The sequence below is a fragment of the Asterias rubens genome, chromosome 17 (assembly GCF_902459465.1).
Source record: "Asterias rubens chromosome 17, eAstRub1.3, whole genome shotgun sequence".
NCBI classification, from domain to species: Eukaryota; Metazoa; Echinodermata; class Asteroidea; order Forcipulatida; family Asteriidae; genus Asterias; species Asterias rubens.
The window spans coordinates 95,406-120,807 of record NC_047078.1 but is presented as its reverse complement, the minus strand read 5'-3'; the positions used below and the strand labels follow the sequence as shown (position 1 = coordinate 120,807).

Here is a 25,402-nt window from a genome sequence, read left to right as displayed (position 1 = left end):
GGGAAAGGCAGGTTCTAGATAGACCCAGTGTGAGGCACTGTACTCCTCTCAACATTTCGAGGAAAAAAAAGTTTTGTCGTTTTATCGACTGATAATGACAAAGTAATTATTTCAGGAAAAAAGGAGTACAGCGCCCAAGTTACTGGGTCTAGATTCTAGAGCACTGCCCGTCGGGTATGATATTAGGGGTCATGTGGCCCGATGAAGCACCGTTTGGACCCTACAAGAGTCTTCAGTAATAGTCACAGACCAGTCTTCTCAACTATTGCGCACACAATTTTCAACAACACCCTTGTCACATTAATATAGTTGTGTGGTTTCAGATGCTTAACTTTGAGACATGGAATCAAATTCGCGGTCTCGCAGATGTATACATTTTTTTATAGAAATGACAAGGGTCGACAAACGACTCGTTTTGCTAGATCGCATCCCAAAACTCCTCGAAAAAGAGCGTTACTTCAGAGTGGGAACCGTTTCTCACATCAATGGTGTTATCGACATCTCTCCATTGACCGTTAACAATTATTTTGAGCAATTACCATGATTAAGACTACTACATTTTTGTTTATGTTGTTCGTTGTCTCATTTAAGTACAATTTAAGGCTAAAAATGGCATTCGGTTCGACATGAGGAATTCATGGTTCGAGCCAGTGTAGGCCTACCATGAATGTAGATTATTATTTCTACCTCCACGTACGTGCCTACCATGCCAAGCGCACACGCTAGCCTGACATCACACATTCTTTTATTTAAACATTGCAAACTATCACTGAGTGAGGGCGCTATGGATGGTTTAGGGAGATTTTTAAAGCTAGGTAGAGGGCGGTATTGTTTTCAAGATGGCGGCCTCCATTGACGTGGAAGATGAAACTATCCTCGCATCAGTTTTTAAAGATGTCTTCCCAGGTTTGTTTACATCCTGTTTAGCTTTTTGTCATTTTATAGTATTGTTGTAAGATACTTGGATGGTCCAATCTGTACTTAGGTGTCCAAATAGCAAATGTGATGTAACTGTAAACTTAAATTTAAAAAGAAAAATTTACAATTATTATTAATTATCCTCTGCTTACCAGTTTTCACGCTATTATGCCTTTTTCTTTGAATTGGAAAAACAATAATGATACCATATATCAACCGATGCCCTAATTATCTTCATTTGTTAATATTAAGTATGCAAACATGTATTAAAACTTGATGAACATTGAAATGTTCAAACCACACACCGATCTTCGATGACTTCAACCTTCAACTGGCCCCATTTGTTGTGAGTTTTTCCAGTTTTCACGGCAAACGAGAAAGTATGGTTTCCCGGTGAAGCCATACATGGAAGAAACATCTGCAGTGACTACCTACAAACAAGTGTTCTTTGAGACTCTGTGTATGACTGTATAGCCAGCAGTTGCCTTCATTTTATTCAAATTTTTTTTTTTTTTTAATAAATTTTTAAAATTACCATGGAAACTTGCAAAAAATAAAAAATTAAAAAAAATATAAAAAGTGTGAATAATTACTGGCTTCCAAATCTGATTTTTATTAATTTTTTAAATATTTTTTTTCTTAATATTTATAATAAAGTGTATAAATAAACAGTGATAATTGAATCAACAAGCTGATGTTTAAATTTTAATATTAATAATAGTATTGATATGAGGGTTACATTTAATAAAAATCTCCAGAAATATTAGAAAATGATAACATGGCTTCTTTAAGCCTCGGTATTTTTTTTTCCAGAATGCTCAGCAAAATATTCAGTCACATGATTTGATCATCGTGAATTGTGAATTGAAATAGTGTTTGATGAAACGTTTTCGGTGGGCAAATATTAATATATGGCCTCAACATTATGACATATTTTTGTACCTTGTAGAAATGCCTAAAATACCAAACCTTTTGCATTTACGAGAGCAAATAACCAGTGGAGCCTTACATGTTCCTAAGTTTTGGTCAAGGGAGAGGAGACTCTTTGCTTGGCATATAAAACCACACAATATCTATCTACGGACTGTTTACATCGCGCACAGCAGACCATAATTTTAAAGGAGCGCGATCGCGCTCGCGCTCCTCCGCGCTCCTTAATGTTTTCCAAGGAGAGCAAAAAAAAGCGCTCCTTACAAATTTAACAAGAGCATGTTTTTTCAATACCCTAATTGTTGATTAAAATAAGCCGCTTGAATCTCGGAGTTTATAAGCCTGCTGCCACTTGAATGTTGCGAGTTGGCAGTGGCAAACGAGTCCTATTATAGTCTGCTCTGACTGTGTTTGCGTGCGCGCGTGCTTGATGATTACCGCAGCCGGTCACACAGACGAATGTGAGCGATTCCACACTGGTTGTGTTTTTGCGCGCACGTGCTTGATGTTTACCGCAGCCGGTCACACAGACGTATCTGTGTGGGGCCTATAGAATTCCACACTGGTGGGCGGGCTCTTACACTAAAGAGTGGTACCGCAAATACACGCTCATGATTGGTTAAGTATTTTGTCATGATAAAAGTATGCTGTAAAGGGGGGGGGGGGGATCTCCGGCCACCTGGCTGGACAAACGCATTTTGGAGTAAAAACAATTGAAAGGAACTGGGATCATGCACAGTAAACTACAGTAAGAGCCCCATGCTGCTCGACGTGAAAATTTTGTTTGCTTATGCTGGATTATGACATCAAGATGTCAAGTGTTCAATTATCAACATTCTTGAGGTGGAATTTGGAAAGTTATGGTTACGAGACGGCACCAATAAATGACCGGGTCATGGTAACCAAAATTTGGTGTAAGGTTTGTCGGACATATATCGACAAAATCAAGCAGCATAAAAGAATTCGTGGACAAGCCCAAGACATGAGCTAGATAGAACGCCAAGGGACAGCCGACCGGAACTACTCCCATTTTGTGCATTTCGTCCGATACTTTTCGTGGATTCATGAAAACATCGTCAAATAATTATTCTCAAGATATACCTGCAACTTTAAACACTTTTACAACCCCACAGTGATAAAAAGGTACACTGATTCGAATAATAAATACTTGTTGCTCACAAAAACGCTGTTTTAATGGCGAAAATGTGTGTCAAACTTCATAAAAAATGTCCCGCTGAATTACACACAAAATGGTGGCCATTGAGAAAGTTTTCGCCGTTACGTCATGAACTTGGGTCTCACTCGGGCCCACACAGCTTTGACGTCAAAGCTAATCATACGCACTGGGGATGGTCAGATCTGGGTCGACCCGGGAAATCTAATCGAACGCACCCGCAAGTAATTGTATGCCCCCCCCCCCCCAACCCAAAGGATATTTTTGGCTCCAATTCAAGTCCCGCCCGCCCAGCTCTCGAGCCCAGCCCTCAAACCCCTCGTACATTTTAAATAGCGCCATTGCAACAACTACTGCCAGCGCGCGTCCTTCATTCTTGGCGCTTGCAACGCCGGTCCAATCACAAGTCACATAATCGCGTACTGATGCATATGGAAGATCCCACGTACTACCCATTGTATGCAGATATTTTTCCAGACCAATCACAAGCACACATGGTGTTGTAGCTCATGCATATGGATAAGTTTGCACTGTGTATAATAATTATGTACTGCATGTCCAGTACAAGTGTACAAAAGTATGGCCCGTGGTCGGCCCTGTGTGCAGTATGTGAAGCTGGCCGTACCAAGGCAGGCTAATCAGTCGCGGTCGTTTTGTGGCGCGATCGACGATCGGCAGCAGTCGGTGGTTCCCCACACTGCTTCATAATACCAATACGGATTACGCTGACGTACATGTACACACTACGGTGCCGATGTGCACAGCCACAGACAAGAATGTTTCTTTGCTCTGGAGAGAGCTACAGACAACTACAGTATTAAACAAGCCCCAAGAAATAACAAAATAATTGAAAAATAGCGGACACAATTTTTTTTTGGACAGTTTTTCTGTTATCTTTAGGCAAATTCACAAAAGATAATTACTATAAAGTTAAGACAATTTCATTCTCTGCCATATTTTGTACTTAGGCCTATTCTTTTTTTTCTCAAAGGGTGGCAACATTAACAGCGGATAACCAAACTTTTTATTTTTAGGGGGGGGGGGGGGTGCCTGGGGGATATACATAATTGTGGGGTCTATTTAATTTATCGAAACATTCATTTTGATTGCAAAAAAGTTGTTTCATGATTAAAGTAAACTCATTAAATTGAGTAAGAAAAAGTTAAACAACTGGTGAACTTTGTGTTCATTTTCTTGAGTACGTGTTCATTAAACTTGGGTTTTGTTAGCGAGAGCAAAACGCTCTCCTTAATTCATTTTCTTGAATTAAGGAGAGCAATTTACAGCTCTCCTCGGATTTATTAAAATGAAGGCCTGGCACAGAGAGGTAAAAGATTTGCCACGATTTTAGGGACACCTCGAAAACAGGACCTCCTACGATATAATTTTTTTAATTTTCAGATTTTTAATGTAAGTGTAAATTCATTTTCAATTTTTAATTTCTAATTCCAAAATTTGTTTACAAAATAAAAAAATTAACCAAATTAAAATAAATGTTACTATTGGACAAATTTTTCTTCAGCTCACCAATACGATTTTGATGGCTTATTTTATATTTACCTTTCATTATTTCCTAAATAATATTTTTATTTATTTAATAAATAAAAAGAGGGTGAGGGGGCCGGTATGGGCGGCCAAAAGGGCCAAAACTAGTAAATATCTTTTTCATTCGATATGAAATAATATTGTATTTAATTAACCTCAATGAGATATCCCTTTTTGTAAAAATGAGTGAAAAAAGTGGTGACGCCATACAGAAAGTTACCCAATATCTTAAGCAAAAGACAAACTGCAACAACTAACTCTATTTTCGGGAAACTAACTGTATTTTCGGAAAACTAACTCTATTCTCAAAAAACTAACTCTATTTTGGGGAAACTATCTATATTTTCGAGAAACTAACTCTATTTTTGGAAAACTAACTCTATTTTCAGGAAACTAACTCTATTCTCGAGAAACTAACTTTATTTTCGGAAAACTAACTCTATTTTCGAGAAACTAACTCTATCTCGGGAATAACTCTGTTTTCGGGAAACTAACTCTATTTTCGGGAAACTAACTCTATTTTGATTTTTTTGGAGATGTTCCAAAATATCTTTGCAAAGAGTTTTGAAAAAATATTTGCGATGGCCCTTCAGGGCCTCCCTACTTTTTTTCGGGAAACTAACTCTATTTTCGGGAAACTAACTCTATTTTCGAGAAACTAAAGACTGAGTAAAACTCAACGTTGGTGGCGTGTGTACAGTTGTGATTGTTACTCGGCCGCATGTCCCGTACCTCTCGTGCGTACATAGTATTGTTGCCATTCTAGTCAATGGACGCCCACGTAGTTGTAAACTATATTTCGTAGGACGTCCTGTTTTCAAGGTGTCCCTAAAATTGTGGCAAATCTGTGACCTCTCTGTGCGCGATGTAAACAGTCCGTAGATAAAACATTTGTGGTTTGACTTGCCAAGCAAAGAGTCTCCTCTAGTCCCTTGACCAAAACTAAGAAACACGAAAGGCTCCACTGGTTAGTTGCACTTGTAAATGCAAAGTTTTGTATTTTAGGCATTTCTACAAGTTACAAAAATGTGTCATAATGTTGAGGCCATATAAACAAATTTGCACACCTGATAAGTTTCATCAAACACTATTTCAATTCACAATTCATGATGATCAAATCATGTGACTGAACATTCTACTGAGCATTCTGGGGAAAAGAACACAAAGTTTTAAGAAGCCGTAATTGTGCCTATAATTTTCTAAAATATTTGGAGAGTTAATTTGTTCCAACCCCATATCAATATTATTAGGAATATTTAAATTTAAACATCGGCTTGGTGATTCAATTATCACTGTTTATTGATACGCTTTATTATAAATGTTAAGAAGAAAAAAAGTACAAAAAAACGTAATAAAAATCAGATATGAAAACCAATAATTATTCACACTTTTTATTTAACTATTATTATTATTATTATTAATATTAAATATATATATTTTCTTTTTTGCAAATTACCATGTTTACTTTTAAAATGTCATAACAAATATTTTGAATAAATTGAAAACAACTGCTGGCTATAGAGTCATACACATCATAATACGTTGAAAACAGGAGAGGATACACAGATATTGAAAATTGCGATATAATGTTTGGATAATATTCAGTACAGCCTTCATAATTTCTGCAGGGATATTCCACAGTATCGGAAATATCTTTGTAAATAGAGTTAGTTTCCCGAAAATAGAGTTAGTTTCTCGAGAATAGAATTAGTTTCTCGAAAATCAAATTAGTTTCCCGAAAACAGAGTTAGTTTCCCGAAAATATAGATAGTTTTTCGAAAATAGAGTTAGTTTCCCGAAAATAGAGTTAGTTGTTGCAGTTTGTCTATTGCTTAAGATATTTACTCGTTTTGGCCCTTTTGGCCGCCCATAGGCCGGGTGGGTTGAACTTTTTGTTTAATATAAAAATTAAAAAAAACAGTCCCTATCCTGCCAGTGCCAAGGCCGGCCACATATATTAAGTTTATAAATTTAATATTGGATAATTTTCCGTATGGCGCCACCACTTTTTCACTCACTTTTACTAAAAAGGATCTTGAGGTAGATTAGACATAGTTTAGATACTATTTCATATCTAATGAAAAAGTGGTTGCACCATAAGCAAACTATCCTTGGCGTTTATATCCTGACTGAAGGACTATGCCAAGTATCGAAGTAGAAGTAGAAGTTTTCCAAGGTATTTTATTTCCTAACATATCAGTTAAAAAAGTGATGGCTCGATATTCCTGTTAACTTTTTAGTAACAGCTAAATTAAAGACACTGGACACTACTGGTAATTGTCAACGACCAGGCTTCTCACTCATTGTATCAGAACCATGATCAAAACATATGCATAAAATAACAACTGTGAACATTTGAGCTCAATTGGTCTTCGAATTTGCAAGATAATGAAAGAAAAAACACCTTTGTCGCACTAAGACTCCTACATGTAAGTTGTGTGCTTTCCAGATGCTTGATTTCGAAAGACATCAAATTCTAATTCTGTGGTCTCAAAATCAAAATCATGTAAAATTACTTCTTTCTCGGGAAACTACGTTACTTCAGAGGGAGCCGTTTCTCACAATGTTTTATACTGCCATGACTACCAACATCTCTCCATACTCATTACCAAGTAAGGTTTTATTTTATGCAAATACTTATTTTGAGTAATTACCAATAGTGTCCACTGCCTTTAACGCTTTTTGTAACATGTTATTTATTTCTTGCCCAGATTCCTGGAGAGAGAACCCAGACTTTGCACTTTATCTTGCTGAACTCAGTTCATATGGAGTGGATAAACTCAGTAAGTACATTGAAACAATGGTTTAGGCTTATTAACACTTAAAGGAACACGTTGCCTTGGATCGGGCGAGTTGGTCCTTGAAAAGCGTTTGTAACCGTTTGTTATAAAATGCTCACGGTTAGAAAGATGTTTTAAAAGTAGAATACAATGATCCACACACATTTGCCTCGAAATTGCGTGGTTTTCCTTTTACTTTGCGAACTAACATGGTCGGTCAAAAAATTTGACTCCCATAAATGACCGACCGTGTTTGTCGACGAGGTGAAAGGAAAACCGCACAATTTTGAGTGATACTTCTGTGGATCATTATATTCTACTTTTAAAATATCTTTCTAATCATATGCATTTTATAACAAACGGTTACAAACGCTTTTTAAAGACCAACTCGACCGATCCAAGGTAACGTGTTCCTTTAAACGACACACTAAATTGGGACACTTCGGTATGCTGTCGGCACATACCCGATAACAACGGTTCTTTTTGATGTGTTGTAATAAAAGGGTTGTTTTGCATTTTATTGTAAATATGATGTATTTTATCTTCTCCATTTTTTTTAGATTTTGTTGAAATAAATAAATTTGTCAATGATTACCTTATAGAGCTAATATAAATGATGTGTGTTGTTTACATGTCCAGGTATTGCTTGCAGCCTGAATCATTGGCTTCATTACCAGAATTAATAAATAAAATGAAATGAAACGACTTCAATTTATTTTGTTTTGTACCAGACCGTGAGCCAGATCGTCTGGCAGAGGAGAGATCTCAGATCTTACAACAAACTCAAGAGTTAGCTTTCCATAACTACAAGACTTTCATTGAAACAGCAGAATGCTCCAAAGAAATAGTGGAAGATGTAAGTTAATAATAATAATAATAATAAAGAGAAATTTATAAAGCGCAAAAACAATAGCAGAAAGAATCCGCCTCAAGGCGCTGGAAAAGAACAATTACAAAAAAATCTAGACCAGACCAAATTTATACAAATCAGAGTGTTACACAGTAAAATAATTTAAGGAATCTAGATACAGAAAGCTGGCAAAAAGTAAAAAAAGTAAACAACCATTTTAAAAAGATGAGATTCACAAAAGTTAAAACAATGTCAAAGTCATCAACAGATCAGTAAAATTGACAATACAGCATTTTCATTTTACAATGTAAAAATTATGTACAATTACAACAATTTGAATTTTACAATGTTAACAACTACTTCTTAAAAGTTAACATACAACAGGCCTGAGGTCACATGACCAGAGTCAATGGCCTCCATTGCCCCGTGTCTTGGCCTTGGTGCCCCTTCAAAAATTTACCATAGATTTTAAGTATTTCCAATTAAAGTGCCCTTTTCAATATGAAAATGGTCTTTCCCTCTCAACTGCATTAATAATTTCTTTTTATTATTACTATGTATAATCTAAGAAATATACTAAGTCACTAAGGGTCATTGTGCACAATACAAGTGTCACACACAGAGTTATTGTACATTGACCATCTGGCCCATGAAGTATCATTGTACCATGCACATGTATGATTAATTAACATATACACATGATGGCTTGAACAATGATGTGCTGAACCAACTAAGTCTGTACATACTGAGTTCATCCTATTTTTGTTTACCTTCCAACTAGGCGCCAAACATTTTAACTTGTTATATTGTCCAATTATACACAGTTCAACTTTGTGGAGAAACATGTCAACAGTCTGCTGGTCAAACTGCCGTCTTTTTCAGAAGATTGCAACAAGTTCATGAAAGAGGCTCAACAAATTAGCATAAGGTGGGTCAGAGATCAAGTAGGTGCCTTCAAATGTCAGATCATTAGGATACAACTTTTGGCCAAGTTCGCGCATAGACTTTTGTTGACCATAGTGTGACTAACATTGGTGGAACTCTGTATAGTTGGACTATGCTAGTCTACTATTTGGTCCCAACCTACCAGGCATGGTCGCATCACTGGTTACCAGTAGCCGTTTTCATAGCATAGCTAGAGTTGACCGGTTATAACAAATGGATAACGTGCGTTAAGTTGCTGGTCGCTCTGAGAGAAGACATGACAAGAGTCTTTGGCACTTAAACCTTTGTACGCATGCCTTATATACATCACTGAACAGCCATCGTCGTAAACCATAGATCCTTGCGCGAAGTTGACCATAGTCGGGACCTTTAACCAAATAAATGCTCAACCGTCAAACTGTTTAAATCTGTTTCCAAATTGCCTGTAACACACCAATTATTTTGTCTTCTTCTTCTGTAGCCGTCGAATGAACAACCTGACGCTGACCAAACACACTCAACTGTTGGAGATCCTTGAGATTCCTCAGTTAATGGATACCTGTGTACGCAATAGTTACTATGAAGAAGCTTTGGAGTTATCTGGATATGTGAAGCGACTGGAGAAGAAACATACAAATATCCCAGTGATTCAGGTGAGGCTCCATGGTTCACAGACCAGTGGTATATTGTGGATACTTGTGTACGTAATAGTTACTATGAAGAAGCTTTGGAGTTATCTGGTTATGTGAAACGACTGGAGAAGAAACATACAAATATCCCAGTGATTCAGGTGAGGCTCCATGGTTCACAGACCAGTGGTATATTGTGGATACTTGTGTACGTAATAGTTACTATGAAGAAGCTTTGGAGTTATCTGGTTATGTGAATCGACTGGAGAAGAAACATACAAATATCCCAGTGATTCAGGTGAGGCTCCATGGTTAACAGACCAGTGGATTATTGTGGATACTTGTGTACGTAATATTTACTATGAAGAAGCTTTGGAGTTATCTGGTTATGTGAATCGACTGGAGAAGAAACATACAAATATCCCAGTGATTCAGGTGGGGCTCCATGGTTCACAGACCATTGGTACGTGGCGTGACGTTGTTGAGCGGTTAAGAGCACCGGACTCGAGTTGTGGTGTTTCTGATCAGTAAAATAGGGTTCAGGTCCGGTCATGATACTTGTGTCCTTAAGCAAGAGACTTACCATTTCTGGACATTTGGTGTAATATAAAAAGAAGCCAGTTACACTTGTTGCAGAGAGAATGAAGAGAAGAGGTCTGCCTTGAAATCATCCACTCGTCATTCAAGAATGTGGACTCTTCAGAAAATTTCTTGACCCTAGTATAGATGTTGTAAATCAATCTTTATTGAGCAAATTAATATATACAAAAAATCAAAACATACATTTTATTAATAAAGAATTTTTGTCAATTTTGTAAATTTTCAAATTTGTAGGACATAGTGAATGAAGTTAAAGGGTCCACCCAACTCATGTTGAACCAAATGTTACAACAATTACGTACTAACATCCAGCTACCAGCTTGCTTACGTTTGATCGGCTACCTACGACGCATGGATCTATTCAGTGAGAGTGAACTGAGGATTAAGTTCCTTCAGGCTCGAGATACTTGGTTCCAAGGAATCCTGGCTTCCATTGCTAAGGAAGATGGTAAGAAAAGGCTTGTTTTTTAGTTAATTCTCTTTTAGTTCAGGGCCTTGATCTAGTGCCTAGGATATGTGCGCTTTATTAGAACTATGTATTATTATTATTGTTATTATAAACACATCAACAATAGTAAGTCGTCCCCTCAACAATTCGTCATACCATCGTAAGGTAAAACATTTTACCAATACAACTAATTAAGAAATTATTCCTAAGTGTTGTTTGAAAATGAAAGATGTCCGTGAATTCATGGCTGAATGAGCTCAAATGGAAGACAAAAGCTGCTCTTCTCAAAAGTAAAAAAGGTTGCTCTGTGTTGTTCACCGATGAGAAGAGAAGTTACCTGTGTGACTGTTACGTGCGCCTAATTCATGAAAACCAAAAGGAATTAGAGCACGGCAGAAACAAATAATATGCATCAAAAAGGGTAACCAGCAATTATATATACAACATATAAGCATTGATTACAAAAACAAAACAAGAATTAATACATGTACATATGAATATAAGAAAAGGGCCCTAAATGATAGACCTGGGTTTGCGATCGTCAAGTTGATGGCTGGCTCGTCGCACTGGTGGTGAAGTTAGAGACTCGCTGGTGCACTGGAAAGGCTTGGTATATGATACAGTTCACTGGACAGATGCACTGGAACAGCTTGGTAGGATGTAGGCACACTGGTGCACTGGACCAGTCTGGTCCAGGCCATCTAGGAAGTGCAATGAACCTGGCGTGGGTTCAGAGCCATCTAGGAAGTGCAATGAACCTGGCGTGGGTTCAGAGCCATCTAGGCAGAGCACTGAACCGGGCGTGGGATCAGCGCCATCAACTTGAAGAATATCAGAACAGTGGTAACTCACTGTCTTGTGGTCTGAAGGAGAACGAGAACAGTCAAGATTCTCTGTAGGGCCGAAGCACCAAAGCACTAGCTGTACCAGGGTGTGTGGCAAAGGCTGATGGTGTGACAAACATCTGGCAGTGTCACTGCAGAGCAGAGCCTACGGCTGACAGGGTGGTGGTGCTCAGACGAATGTGTAGAGCATGGGGCAAACCCCAGTCTTTTAAAGAGCTTTCAGAAAAGGCATACATGGCAATTACATAATAATTGTGCCAAATGCACTGAACTGAACAATAGTATTTTGTGTACTGATAGGCAGTGGTGTTGAAATACCACAGGTGCTTAATTATGTGGGCTTCAAGCAAACCAAAAGGGTACAGCTGTATGGCAGAATGATCAAAATGTATGCACCTGTAACAGTCACATTGATGGCAGGAGACGGGTGTGGCGTCGAGTTGGATAGCAACATGCAGTGCTGTGTTCAACCAGTTACAGCCTATGGTGGTGGGAGTGTACTCTCATGGTGTGGGGTGGTACATAAGCCTTACCAGGGAAATACCACTTGTGCAGATTGCTGGCAACCTGACAGCGCAACGATATGTTGACGAAGTGCTGCGTCCACATGTTGCACCACTTGCTGCAGCCCATGGTGGAGCATTTGTGTACTTGGATGATATTAATGCCCGACCACACAGAGGGAGAGTAGCTACTGCATTCCTGGCTGGTGAAGGCATCGAGCGAATGGTTTTGCCGGCAAGCTCGCCTGACCTCAATCCCAAAGAGCACCCGTGGGACCAGCTGAAGCAGTCTGAATATCCCCACATCAACGTCAACAGCAACCTGGCTCACCTGTCCCATCTTTTGCAGGTTCAGTGGAATGCCATCCCACAGCAGCGTGTCACCAGACATGATCAACACCATAAGAAAAAAGTGCCAGGTGGTCATTGACAGGCGTGGTGGATGCACACATTACTGGCCTGCAGATTTGATAAACCTTTGTGTCTTTTGAAAAGGGCAGATTTTGTCTTCCATTTGAGCTCATTCAGCCATGAATTCATGGACATCTTTCATTTTCAAACAACACTTAGGAAACATGTCATAGAATTAATAAGTTGTATCGGTAAATTTTTTTACCTTACGATGTTATGACAAATTTATGGGGGGGGGGGACACTGACTTTTGTTGAAGACTAGTCAAATTTGAAGAAGAGTCTCTGAGTATCAGGGTCCAATGCTATGGCTTTGCTTACTGTCAGCAAAGAATCAGTGTTTGTTTATGTGTTCATCTGAGATTTTAACAAATTTGGTTTGCTGTTCCACCCAAAAAAGAGTATGTGATTTTGCGCTGCTTTGCTTTAAAAGTATTGTTGCGACAATGATATCCTGACTTGAATAAAGAAAGGTAAATGGTCTCATAATAAGCACCAGGATTTGTTTTTCTTCTTCACATAAGTAAGATTATGCACCAGTGCGTTCAGATGACTTGCAATACCTTGGTGGAGAGCCACCATCGATATTCTGTCATGGTATGCTGGTTTTTTTTAACACCCAGCCTCACAATAAAATCCACTTGGATAAGCAATGATGGAAATACACAATTTTTTGCACTGACATGACAAAGCATTTTTCTTGTTACAGCTTACTTTTACAATCTTCTCAGATGACACAATAAAATGTTGTTTTTGTTACAGCTTACTTTCACATAACGAAGGTTATTGAAGTGAGTCGGGTCCATCTCTTTGACATCGAGCAATCTTCTCAGATGACACAATGAAATGTTGTTTTGTTACAGCCTACTTTCACATAACGAAGGTTATTGATGTGAGTCGGGTCCATCTCTTTGACATCATCACTCAGTATCGAACAATCTTCTCAGATGACACAATGAAATGTTGTTTTTGTTACAGCTTACTTTCACATAACGAAGGTTATTGAAGTGAGTCGGGTCCATCTCTTTGACATCGAGCAATCTTCTCAGATGACACAATGAAATGTTGTTTTGTTACAGCCTACTTTCACATAACGAAGGTTATTGATGTGAGTCGGGTCCATCTCTTTGACATCATCACTCAGTATCGAACAATCTTCTCAGATGACACAATGAAATGTTGTTTTTGTTACAGCTTACTTTCACATAACGAAGGTTATTGAAGTGAGTCGGGTCCATCTCTTTGACATCATCACTCAGTATCGAGCAATCTTCTCAGATGATGATCCAGTGCTGTCTTCCAGTCCGGATTCAGCTACCAATGAGGGCGCCCTCTTCCATGGATGGGTCGGACAGAAGGTAAAATAAAATACCATTTTAGTGTTTACAGTTTGTGACTGGTCCCCTGCTCATTTGTGCTAAGCAGATTTTTTAAGCAAGATTTTCTTCTTAAGTAGCTCTTTGAAATAGACTGTGCAAGTCTTGCGCAAGTCTCGCGCGTATTTGAACTTCCGGGACCATTGTGGTCCCTACCTTATGGAGTTTTACGTTGTGGACATTTTGTTTTGTGCGTTATTTTAGTTTAACGTAACTGATGACCATAAAAATTACATTATTTTTTTGAAGATGTTATACTAGTTAACAACATATAAAGTCATAAATTCAACAAAATAACGAAGAAAAACCGATATGAAAACTTAACCTCAGGTCAAGTTACTTTAAAAAAATTTAAGAATTTGTGCCGATCTCCGATCACGAAACTTAAGCAGAAACTTGTTTTGTTCGCGCGGGTTGAAAAGCCTGTTCATCGGTCATTTAAGCGTCAGCTTCCTGTTTAAACTGCGTCACGCATTAATCTAACGCCCTTGAGACCATTGTGCGTCTGCATTTTAAAAACAGCTTTTGATAATTTCACACTCGGGGGTAGATTTGCAAACGGGGGTTTCAAAAAAGATCAAATAAATATCCTTGTCCCAGAATTTTCCTTTTGTCTGTACATAAAACTATAACCGATTAATTGCATTAATGTTTGAAAAGCTAAAACTAAATTAAACAAGCTCTAATGAGTATTTTTGTTGTTCAAATTCGGTATTTAGAATAATTTTAAAGCAAAGATTTGATTTGATAGAAAACAAGTTTTTTGTTGGTCGTGTATTCTTGCTCCGGTGCGTGCGAGACTTGCACAGTCTATTGGGCCCATGTCTAAATAATAAAATTGAAGCCCGATTTCGTTTCAGGTTTTGGAAATGAAGAAATTATTAAAATGGTTTTGAAAAACTGTATGTTTTTTAACAGAAGTTGTACTATTTTTGTTTACCAAGGTGTCACAATTCCTGAGTTCATTAGAGACTGATCTTACAAGGGGTGTAGGTGGTCGTCTTGACTCCCTTCTAGGTCAATGCATGTACTTCGGTCTTTCCTTCAGTCGAGTTGGGGCTGACTTTCGAGGACTGCTTTCACCGTTGTTTCAAGAAGCTGCTTTGAGGGGATTTACGACGGCCCTGGACGAAGGAACCAAAAGGTAATGAGTTTTAGAAATGGCTGCTCTTTCCCTGCAGTATTTGGTAGCTAGTTAAGTCATCATGATGTGGGTTTGAATCCCGGTCATTACACTAGTGTCTTTGAGCAAGTCACTTGACTATAATTGCTTCTCGTCACCTAGGGGTAAATGGGTACCTGTGAGGATAGAGATGGTTCTTGTTATTGATTTAGTGCAGTGCGTTACATACTTGGTAGCGCAGGTTGTATACTCACAAGGGAGCTAAGATGATTTAAGGAATAAATGGCCCAGTGGAGTGCCATGAGCCTCACCGAGCGATGAATTCGAGCGCTTTTTAAGAAGCCACAATTATCATTAATTTACAACAACAGTTTCAAAACAGGTATTGTTCCCACCACCCTGAAGCTAGCCAATATTCGCCCTGTATCTGGTCTGGATCACAATGCCTTACAAAACTTTCGTCCGGTCTCCAATCTCCCTTTTCTATCAAAGGTTATGGAGCGTGTTGCATTCGCCCAACTTTCAAAACATCTGCTTGACAACCAAGTACTTGACACTCGTCAATCTGCATTCCGTAAGAATTACAGTGTTGAGGCTCTTCTGGTTAATTTGGCAGATCACATTCTGCAGCAGATGGATGTAGGCAACATAACTGCTCTCATCCTTCTCGACGTGTCATCAGCGTTCGACACAGTTGACCACACCATCTTACTAAACCGCTTGCAGTCTTTTAGTGTCACCTCACATGCACTCAGCTGGTTTACATCCTACCTCAGTAACTGCTTCCAGCGTGTTGCCATTGATGGGACAAAATCCAAACCCACGGTTCTCACCCCCCGGCATCCCACAGGGATCAGTTGGGGGTCCACTCCTCTTCTCAACATATACTGAACCACTTGGCCGACTCATCTGCAGTCACAACGTCGGATATCACATGTACGCTGATGACATCCAGTTTTATGTCTCCTCCAAACCATCAGATACACAACTGGTCAACATCATCAAGCATGTAGAAGAGTGTACAACTGTATCTCTGATATTCAACAATGGATGGCCCAAAACAACCAGAAATTCAATGAGCTAAAAACAGAGTTCATGCTCATAGGCTCCAAGGGGAAGTTGAGCAAGATCTCCAAACATCCTATAAAAATTGGATCCTCACAAATATACCCGTCTGAAAAATGCCGCAACCTCGGTGTTGTGATGGACTCCAACATAACCCTAAACCATCAGGTATCCAGCATTTCAAAGACTGTCAGGTTAGAAACCTGTCTCATATCCGTAAGTTTCCGACCTTAGAGGCAACCGAGGTGATGGTCCACTCATTAATCTCCTCACGGCTCGATTTCTGCAATGCCATTTTGATCAACCTTCGCGAGTTTCAGATAAATCGACTACAACGCCTCCAGAACTCAGCTGCTAGACTTATTACTCGTGTCAAACGCTTATCTCATATGACCCCGACCCTACAAGCATTACACTGGCTTCCTGTTCGGGACCGCATCATCTTTAAGGTTCTCCTTATGATCTTCCACTCACTGGATGGCACGTCACCCGACTACATCAATGACTTAGTCTATGTGTACAAACCTCCCAGACAGCTTCGCTGCCTCAAACAACCTGCTCCTGAACGTTCCACATTGCCTGCACTCCTGGGGTGATCGCTGTTTTTCACATGCTGGGCTATCTCTTTGGAATAGCGTCCCACTTCAACTCAGAAAAGCAGATACTTGTTCCAAATTCAAAAATCATCTCAAAACTATCTATTTCTTGTGTCATTGTGTATTAGCAGAGTTCTTGTTTTTTGCGCCAGGAGTGTCATCATTGACAGATATGACGCACTAGAAATGTTCATCATTATTATTATTATTATTATTATTATTATTATTATTATTATAAGGTTTCGTTTTGCTTGTCTATTTCTCACCTAGGTTTGCAGAGGCCATGCATTCCTACACATTGATAGCCACTCCATCATTGTCATCTAGCACTCTGGTCTCTGGTACGATGCAGGTAAGTCATGACTACCAATTAGGGCCCAATTTCATGGCTCTGCTTACCGCCAAACTCTGTGCTTACGATCACGATTCCCCGCTTACGTGCAAGCGTCAAATTTCTGCGCTAGGTTTGTAAGCGTGTTAATGGACCCCACCACTTTAGAACTATTTATACAATTACGTTGTATGATCTGAGGTTATGACTGTTTTCTTTGCAGGGTGACAAGAGCTTAGCAGTAATGGACCACACCCCTTTAGCTATGTACACTAACGCTGTATTAAGTGCCTTCAATGATCTGGGGTTATGTGCAACCTGATATGTTCAACTATTTTCTTTGCAGGGTGACAAGAGCTTAGCAGTAATGGACCACACCCCTTTAGCTATGTACACTAACGCTGTATTAAGTGCCTTCAATGATCTGAGGTTATGTGCAACCTGATATGTTTGACTATTTTCCTTGCAGGGTGACAAGAGCTTAGCAGTAATGGACCACACCCCTTTAGCTATGTACACTAACGCTGTATTAAGTGCCTTCAATGATCTGAGGTTATGTGCAACCTGATATGTTTGACTATTTTCCTTGCAGGGTGATAAGAGTTTAGCCCCGCCCACAGTGTTAATGGACCACGCCCCTCTTGCAATGTATACTAACGCTGTATTAAGTGCCTTCAATGATCTGAGGTTATGTGCACCTGTAGCATTAGCTCAAGATGTAGCCACAGCACTCAACCATTCTTTGGAAAGAGTCGTCCAAACAACTCTGGCGTACCACAGGTTGGTTTAATCAGCATCATCAGACTGCCTAATGTCAGGCAGTGCCAGAACTAGGATAACGTTTTAAGGGAGCACAAGGGGATACACTTTTTTTTTTGGGGGGGGGGCATTTCTCACAAATTAAAACTGTAGAACTGTATTTTTTGTAAAAGAGCCCTTTCAGTGCTCTTGTTATGCCCTTTACTTATTTTATATTTGTTTTTTTTTATAAATCTTTCCAGAGCTGAGGAGAGCACATTCAATGACAAAGAGAGAGATTTCTTCTCTACGTTTTGTCAAATGACGGCCAGCGAACTTCTCCCCTACCTCAACCATTGTCTTCAGGCCCTGTTTCCCATGGCAACCATTGCACAGACACTAGGAGTAACTGTGGCAGACTTACAGAAAATGGTAAGTTGGTCAAATTCATTGTCGTGTTTCAGATCTGCCAACTCTCCTTGATTCTACGGAAAGTTCCAAGGAAATAAACCATTCTTTCCTTCTTTCATGAACAAATTAAAAAATCTCCACTGATTATTTCCCTATTGTCTTAAACGTAGTTCTGAATTAGTTTCCTGAGCAGGAAGTCAAATTTTAAAAACTTCTAAAAAAATGTGATTTCCACAGTTTGCTTTGCATCACATCCTACCATCACAAGCTCTTTAGGGAATTACAGTGCAAATGCCATTTTGAAACTGGAGTTTACTTTTTGGGGTCTGTTTTAGGGCAACATTGGAACCCTTGATGTCAGCAGTCTTACTGAGCCTTTGAAACCACTCCTGCCACCAGAACCTGAAATACAAGAACCAGACTCTCCAGAACCACAAGGTAAAGAGTAAAGATGAATAATATTTATTGTCATGGTTTCATTTGGAGAATCAAAAGAGTTGGGTTTTGCTCTAAGATTCTAATGTTAAAAATGAAGAATTTTAGGTTAGGCATAGCCTTGCTCAAAGCAGTCGAATTATTCACTCCGAAAAAAGCCGCTGTATAAAAACCCACCCGTATTCACTGTGCCTAACATCGCACGTCACGATGCCCCCGTACACTATCCGCATGCGTCGGCCATCAGGCCGACAGCCTTGTAGGGTCTGTGTTGAAGCCACTGACCTCATTACTATAATAAGCGAAGAGTTCCCACGGTCAGCTCATTACCATAATGCCCACGAAAGATGAGACATGTTTACATCACACACCACCACCACGGACGCATGATAGGGTCCAAAGGTCGTGATAAGGGAAGTGCGTGATTGGATGTCAAAATGAATAATTCATTTGCCTCACATCCTGTGTTGTCTGATAGGTCTGACGAAAGATATACATATTCATGGGCTGCATACTAGCATATCCGAGAGCCCCCCCATTTTTTTCCACTTGTGGAATTTTTTCAATACAACCGGTAAACCCGGAAGTTACAGACCCGACAAGGCTGTCGGCATGACGGCCTCCGCATGCGGTTAGTGGTACGAGTGCGGATGACTTATGTGCACAGTAGTCGTACGATGTGACAGTGTGTATATGGGTGGGTCATGCGGTGTAATCGCACGCACCACGCACAGGGTATACGGGTGGGTTTACAGCGGCGTCTTTTCGGAGCGAATAATGCGACTGCCTTGAGCAAGGCTAGGTTAGGCAAGAAGAATACATTTGAGTGGGATCTGAACCTGTAACCTCTGCATTAACATGCCAGTACTCCACCAACTGAAACATCTAGTTGTATTCAAACTTGAGTACCATTCAGTCAAATGAAGGTGTTTTCTCTTGCTCCACCAAAACTAGCCCAAGTAAGACATTCAATTCATTATGTTCAAGGGCACCACACCGAATGTTAATCGCTGTAGATTTCTTCCCTAAATGTAAAAGTTGTATCATGAATATGAAATTTGTAATTCCTTCACTTAGATTCTTCAGAGGCAGTTTCAGATAGTAGTCCTCTTCGCCATCAATCATCTGACGATGTTGCCATGGAAACACCAGAAACACAAAACAAAACAGAGGATCCGCTGCCGGAGGAAACTCAAGAAGATAACTTTGAGAAGGATGCAACAAATAATCATGGTCAATCATCAGATGCTATTGTCATAGAAACAGCAGAAACACAAAGCACTGAGGAGGATGCAGCGGGAACAGAGACTCCCGAGAAGCCGGTAGAGAATGAAATGCGAGAAGTCAACAAGTTTTACTTAGAGGAAGAAACGTGATTGGGACGTTTTAAACATTGCAGTAAAAGAAACATTGAATTTATCTGAAACAGCCGTTTAAAGGCTCTGGACACTATTGGTAATTACTAAAAATAATTGTTAGCATACAAAATTACTTGATAGGAGCAGTGGAGAGTTAATGATGGTATTACAAATTGTGAGAAACGGTTCCCTCTGAAGTAAAATAGTTTTTGAGAGAGAAGTAATTTCTCACTAAAATATTTGAATTTAAGAGACCTCAGCTGAGTATTCAAATTCAAGGCGTCTGAACGCGCACAACTTGTGGACAAGGGTTTTTTTGGTTCTATTATTCTCTCTAAACTTCGACTACCAATTGAGTCAAAATTTTCACAGGTTTGTTATTTTATGCATAATGTTGAGATACACCAAGTGAGAAGACTGGTCTTAGACAATAACCAAAGATGTCCAGTGGCTTGAATAATCTCTTCTTAAAAGAAGGGGACTAAACTTGCAGACTGTTCACACTTAGTAAAACACATGTCCCAAACCATGGAGCCATGTCACACAGAGTCATAAGCTCTATGAAAATTAGGCCCTGGTTTCAGAGTTCTTAGAGTGTCACTTATACAACTAACCGTATAGCGCCCTCTGTTGTTTACTACCATGCTGTTTGATAATTATAACTTGTGCCCTGCAGGATCAAAGTATTTCTGAGATTCATAAAACATAATGAAGACCACTACAATTACAATAGACATGCTTTGGGTTTGTGCAGTTTTGCTATTCCCTGCATTTTGTTACTTATTCATAAAATTATTACTTTCGATACATGTTGTCAGGATGAATACTTAAGATCTTTCTTAAACTAATATTGTTATAAAGGCCTAATAATGTGTATAAGCTATATTGTATACTGTACTTGAGTGTGTATTTTAAATAATTGTCTTAACAAAATTGCACTTGAAGGATATCAAAACACAGTGTCATTTTACACCATTTAGAGGTTACAGACTTATAATGGATCATCTATTGGTAGATGAGGGGATCACACAACTGAATTATGTCTCTCGAGTCCCTTAAAGGCAGTGGACACTATTGGTAATTACTCAAAATAATTATTAACATAAAACCTTTCTTGGTGACGAGTAATGGGGAGAGATTGATGGCATAAAACATTGTGAGAAACGGCTCCCTTTGAAGTGCCATAGTTTTCGAGAAAGAAGTAATTTTCCACGAATTTGATTTCGAGACCTCAGATTTAGAACTTGAGGTCTCGAAAACCATTGGAACGCACACAACTTCGGGTGACAAGGGTTATTTTTCTTTCATCATTATCTCGCAACTTCGGTGACCGATTGAGCTCAAATTTGCACAGGTTTGTTATTTTAGGCATATGTTGAGATACACCAACTGTGAAGGCTAGTCTTTGAAAATTACCAATAGTGTCCACTGCCTTTAAAGGCACTGTACACGTTTGGTAATTACTCCAAATATTTGTTAGCATAAAACATAATTTATCAACGAGCAACGGAGAGCTATTTTCATAGTATATAACTTTGTGAGAAACGACTCCCTCTGTAGGAACGTATTTTTTGAGAAAGAGGTAATTTCTCACTAAAATAATAAAACACTTCTGGCCAGAAGCCTTTTATTCCTATCTGAAAGAACACCATTTTGTACAAAAAGGGGTTTTTTTCTTTCATAATTTTCTTGCAACTTCAATGACCGATTGAGTTCAAATTTTCACAGGTTTGTTCTTTTATGCACATGTTTGGATACACCAAGTCTTTGACAATTACCAAACGTGTTCAGTGCTTTTAAAATGATTTTTTAAATAATATTATCCCAGAGACTTGTTGTGTAAAGTATAGTTTACCCACTCCCAGTACTTTATTGGGGCATTAAAGGCAGTAGACACTATTGGTAATTACTCAAAATATTTATTAGCCAAAAACCTTAATTGGTAACGAGTAGTAGGAGAAGGTTGATAGTATAAAACGGTGTGAGAAACGGCTCACTCTGAAGTAACGTAGTTTTCGACAAAGAAGTAATTTTCCACGGATTTGATTTCGAGAACTCAGAATTAGAACAACTTCGTGTGACAAGGTTGCTTTTTCTTTCATTATTATCTCGCAACTTCGACGACCAATTGAGCTCAATTTTTCACAGGTTTGTTATTTTATGTATATGTTGAGATACACTGAGTGAGAAGACTGGTCTTTGACATTTACCAACAGTGTCCAGGGTCTAAGGTTCACGTTTGGTGACCTAAATTATTGGAAATAAAAACCGTTTCGTAAGAAGCCTACAACAGCTACAAACATTTCACTTCAAAATTATTTTGTGTGAATATTCATGATTTAATATTTCAGTTTGTATGCCAAACAATTTGAATATGAAAAGCGTTACTGTCAATATCGCTTCTCAGAGTATTTATATGAAGGATTATTCTTCCTTCGTGGACATTATTCGCTCCAGATTTTCGGCGAAATCTCAAAAGCGCAACCACCTTTTGATTTGAACATTGGTTTTATAGAAATTAGTTAAAATAAAACAGTCGATCGGTGCTGAAAACCAAATGCGTTTATTCAAAGTGTTTTTTTTAATAATTAAATTCCTAATTTTACTCATGAGCATTTTTACATTTGATTACAGTTTCCTTATCAGTTAACCTGTCCCAATGTTGGAAGTGCCCGTCTACTACAAGCTATTTAGCAAACACACATAGCGAAACCTTTCATTCACCTATGAACCGGCACGATTGTTACCTCAAACCAGACAGAGCGTGGAAAATTCATATCTAAGGGTGTTCAACACCAGACGAGGCACGTACAAGGTTTACACATACAAGCTCAACCTAAGCCTGTATGATGAGGTCCACCATAGGGGAGTCTGTACAGCGACTTGTAGGCAATGTTGCGTCTATGGAAATTGGAGAGCACTGCAGCCAGACTAAACCCAAACATTTGGGGTTTGCAGACACGAGGTATTACAATTGCCCCACTGTAGTTGCAGTAGGCCTACCCACCATCACAAAATACAAGCGGGAGAACTGGCCTATACCCACCTCCACTAAATACAAGCGGGAGAACTTTGCGGTTTTAGTTTTTGGCGGGATTTGCTTTTGGACTTGCACCAAACGAGAAGCACACAATCAACCATTTAGGCCCAGTGCTGGTAAACCAGGGGTGCAGTGCCTGGGGATCGGATCAAGCAACCCTGGGAAGGGGTCCTCTGTTCTGGATCAAGGGGGAAGCTAAGGACTTAGACCCAATCGGCAGTAGCGATGTAAGTTTTTCAAATTTCGGTGAGATATACCCATTAAGTTGAAGTTTGACTTGAATGGCATCAGTGGCGGATGGATTGGTGTGATTAATGGGAACTAAATATTTCGTTTGCAGGAACATCTTTAGTTCGCTAATAACACTGAATGATGTATATAGTTGGTTTAAAGCCATTATACCCTTTCGGTACAGAAACAAAAAAAAGTTCACAGATTTACAAATAATTTACAGGGTTTAAAGAAGATAATGGTGTTCCATGAAATGCTTTAATTTTTAAAAACATTAAAACAGTATAAATTCTCGTTAGCGAGAATTACGGATTTATTTTAAAGCCAGTGGACACTACTGGTAATTGTCAACGACTAGCCTTCAGAGTTGGTGTATCTCAACATATGCATAAAATAACAAACCTGTGAAAATTTGAGCTCAATCGGTCATCGAACTTGCGAGATAATAATGAAAGAAAAAACACCCTTGTCACACGAAGTTCTGCGCGTTTAGATGGTTGATTTCGAGACCTCAAGTTCTAAACTTGAGGTCTCGAAATCAAATTGCTTCTTTTTCGAAAACTATAGCACTTCAGAGGGAGCCGTTTCTCACAATGTGTTATACCATCAACCTCTCCCCATTACTCGTCACCAAGAAAGGTTTCATGCTAATAAATATTTTGAGTAATTACCAATAGTGTCCACTGCCTTTAAACACATGTCATGACACGGCGAAACGCGCGGAAACAAGAATGGGTTTTCCCGTTATTTTCTCCCGACTCCGATGACCGATTGAACCTAAATTCTCACAGGTTTGTTATTTTATATATTAGTTGTGATACACGAAGTGTGGGACTTGGACAATACTGTTTACCGAAAGTGTATAATGGCTTTAACAGGCTACTGAGTAATTCTAAAGAGCTCAAACACACCACCCTCTTCTTTTTGAGCAATCCTTCAGGAGTTGTTATACTATTGTCAGTGGTCAAATCTAAAGAAAAAATTCAGGCAATGATTTATCCCCTGTCTTACTTTTGACAATGTTCAGTGTGCTACTGAAACCTATCATTAATTATGGTGCAGAAATTACATGGAAGAAAAGTGACAACCAAGCAGAAGTGTTTCAAACGAATTGGTTTAAATTGATTTTGAATATAAATAGTCGTATAGTTCTAATGATGCTGTTCTAGGTGCACTTTTTAGGGCACGCAGGGAAAACAATTTTCACTATTTACTTCTAATCTGTGATGAAATAAATAAATTGAATTGAAGAGGTGATCTGGGTAGATATCCTCTATACATTGAACAATGTTGTAACACCTTATAAATACTGGATTAAGTTAACTGGTCAACCTACAGACTTCTTTCTTTATTATGCTTGTCAAGAGGACATTAGCTTTTAGGAATGCCAGAGAAACCTTCTTTGTTCCTGAAGAATACCTTTGGTTTGGTCAAATGGAATGCACCTTTGAGTTTGTCAGGAATTTAATTATTTAATGTGTTTATTTGCAATCCGTTTGTAAGATTATTCCCGGGGCTCTTCTGCCCAAAGAAATAAACTTAGGACATACAGGGCCATCAAATCCTTAATATCGTCACTGCTTAGCAAGGTTTAGGTGCTCAGCACATAAATTACAAGTTGAGGTTGGGAGATATACTGGTGTAGAATTTAAAGATCGTATAAATGTATGCACTGCTTGGAGGATGTTGAAACGGGAATTCGTTTCATTTGTTTTGCCCAATGTTTACTGTATTAAGAAACAAATTGTATGATACCATTGGTCAAAGTTACACAGATTTTAGTATCTTATCTGAGAATGACAAATATATTTCCTTATGAGCTCTCAGGATAAAACCATTACGAATTGTGTTGCGAGTTACTTATTTTCTGCTTTTATAGGAGGAAACTATTCCAAAGAAGCAGTGCGGCGTGGTCATAACAATTATTGGAAGAAGTTATATAGTTGAAAGCAATGACTGTTAAGATGATTGTAAAGTCCGAGTAGGGGAATAATGGTGAACAAGTTCAGATGAATAAGCAGGAGATTGTTATGTTTGAGCCTTGACACACGAATCTTAACTGGGAACCAATGTAATTTTATTAGTACTGGTGTAATAGGATGAGATCAAGCAAGCCAGAGACAGAAACACCCTTGAAACAGT

General features: G+C 38.8%; 1 protein-coding gene across 1 annotated transcript; it reads left to right on the top strand.

Annotated features, from left to right (window-relative positions):
* Nucleotides 1-836: 836 nt before the first annotated feature.
* Nucleotides 837-21,116, top strand: LOC117301450 (conserved oligomeric Golgi complex subunit 8-like). The gene is made up of 13 exons (XM_033785440.1): nt 837-906; nt 7,279-7,350; nt 8,079-8,203; nt 9,022-9,125; nt 9,603-9,774; nt 10,585-10,798; nt 13,751-13,914; nt 14,877-15,076; nt 16,987-17,068; nt 17,640-17,827; nt 18,049-18,217; nt 18,532-18,634; nt 19,709-21,116. The coding sequence occupies exons 1-13, from the start codon at nt 840-842 to the stop codon at nt 20,005-20,007; spliced, it is 1,959 nt and encodes a 652-aa protein (XP_033641331.1). The 5' UTR covers nt 837-839; the 3' UTR covers nt 20,008-21,116.
* The last annotated feature ends 4,286 nt before the right edge of the window (nt 21,117-25,402 follow it).

Bases quoted from the DNA above. Each gene is read 5' to 3' on its own strand.
- LOC117301450 (XM_033785440.1), top strand. From the start codon at position 840: ATGGCGGCCTCCATTGACGTGGAAGATGAAACTATCCTCGCATCAGTT. The intron at 15,077-16,986 runs GTAATGAGTTTT...TTTCTCACCTAG, and splicing joins CTGGACGAAGGAACCAAAAG to GTTTGCAGAGGCCATGCATT. The intron at 17,069-17,639 runs GTAAGTCATGAC...TTTTCCTTGCAG, and splicing joins TGGTCTCTGGTACGATGCAG to GGTGATAAGAGTTTAGCCCC.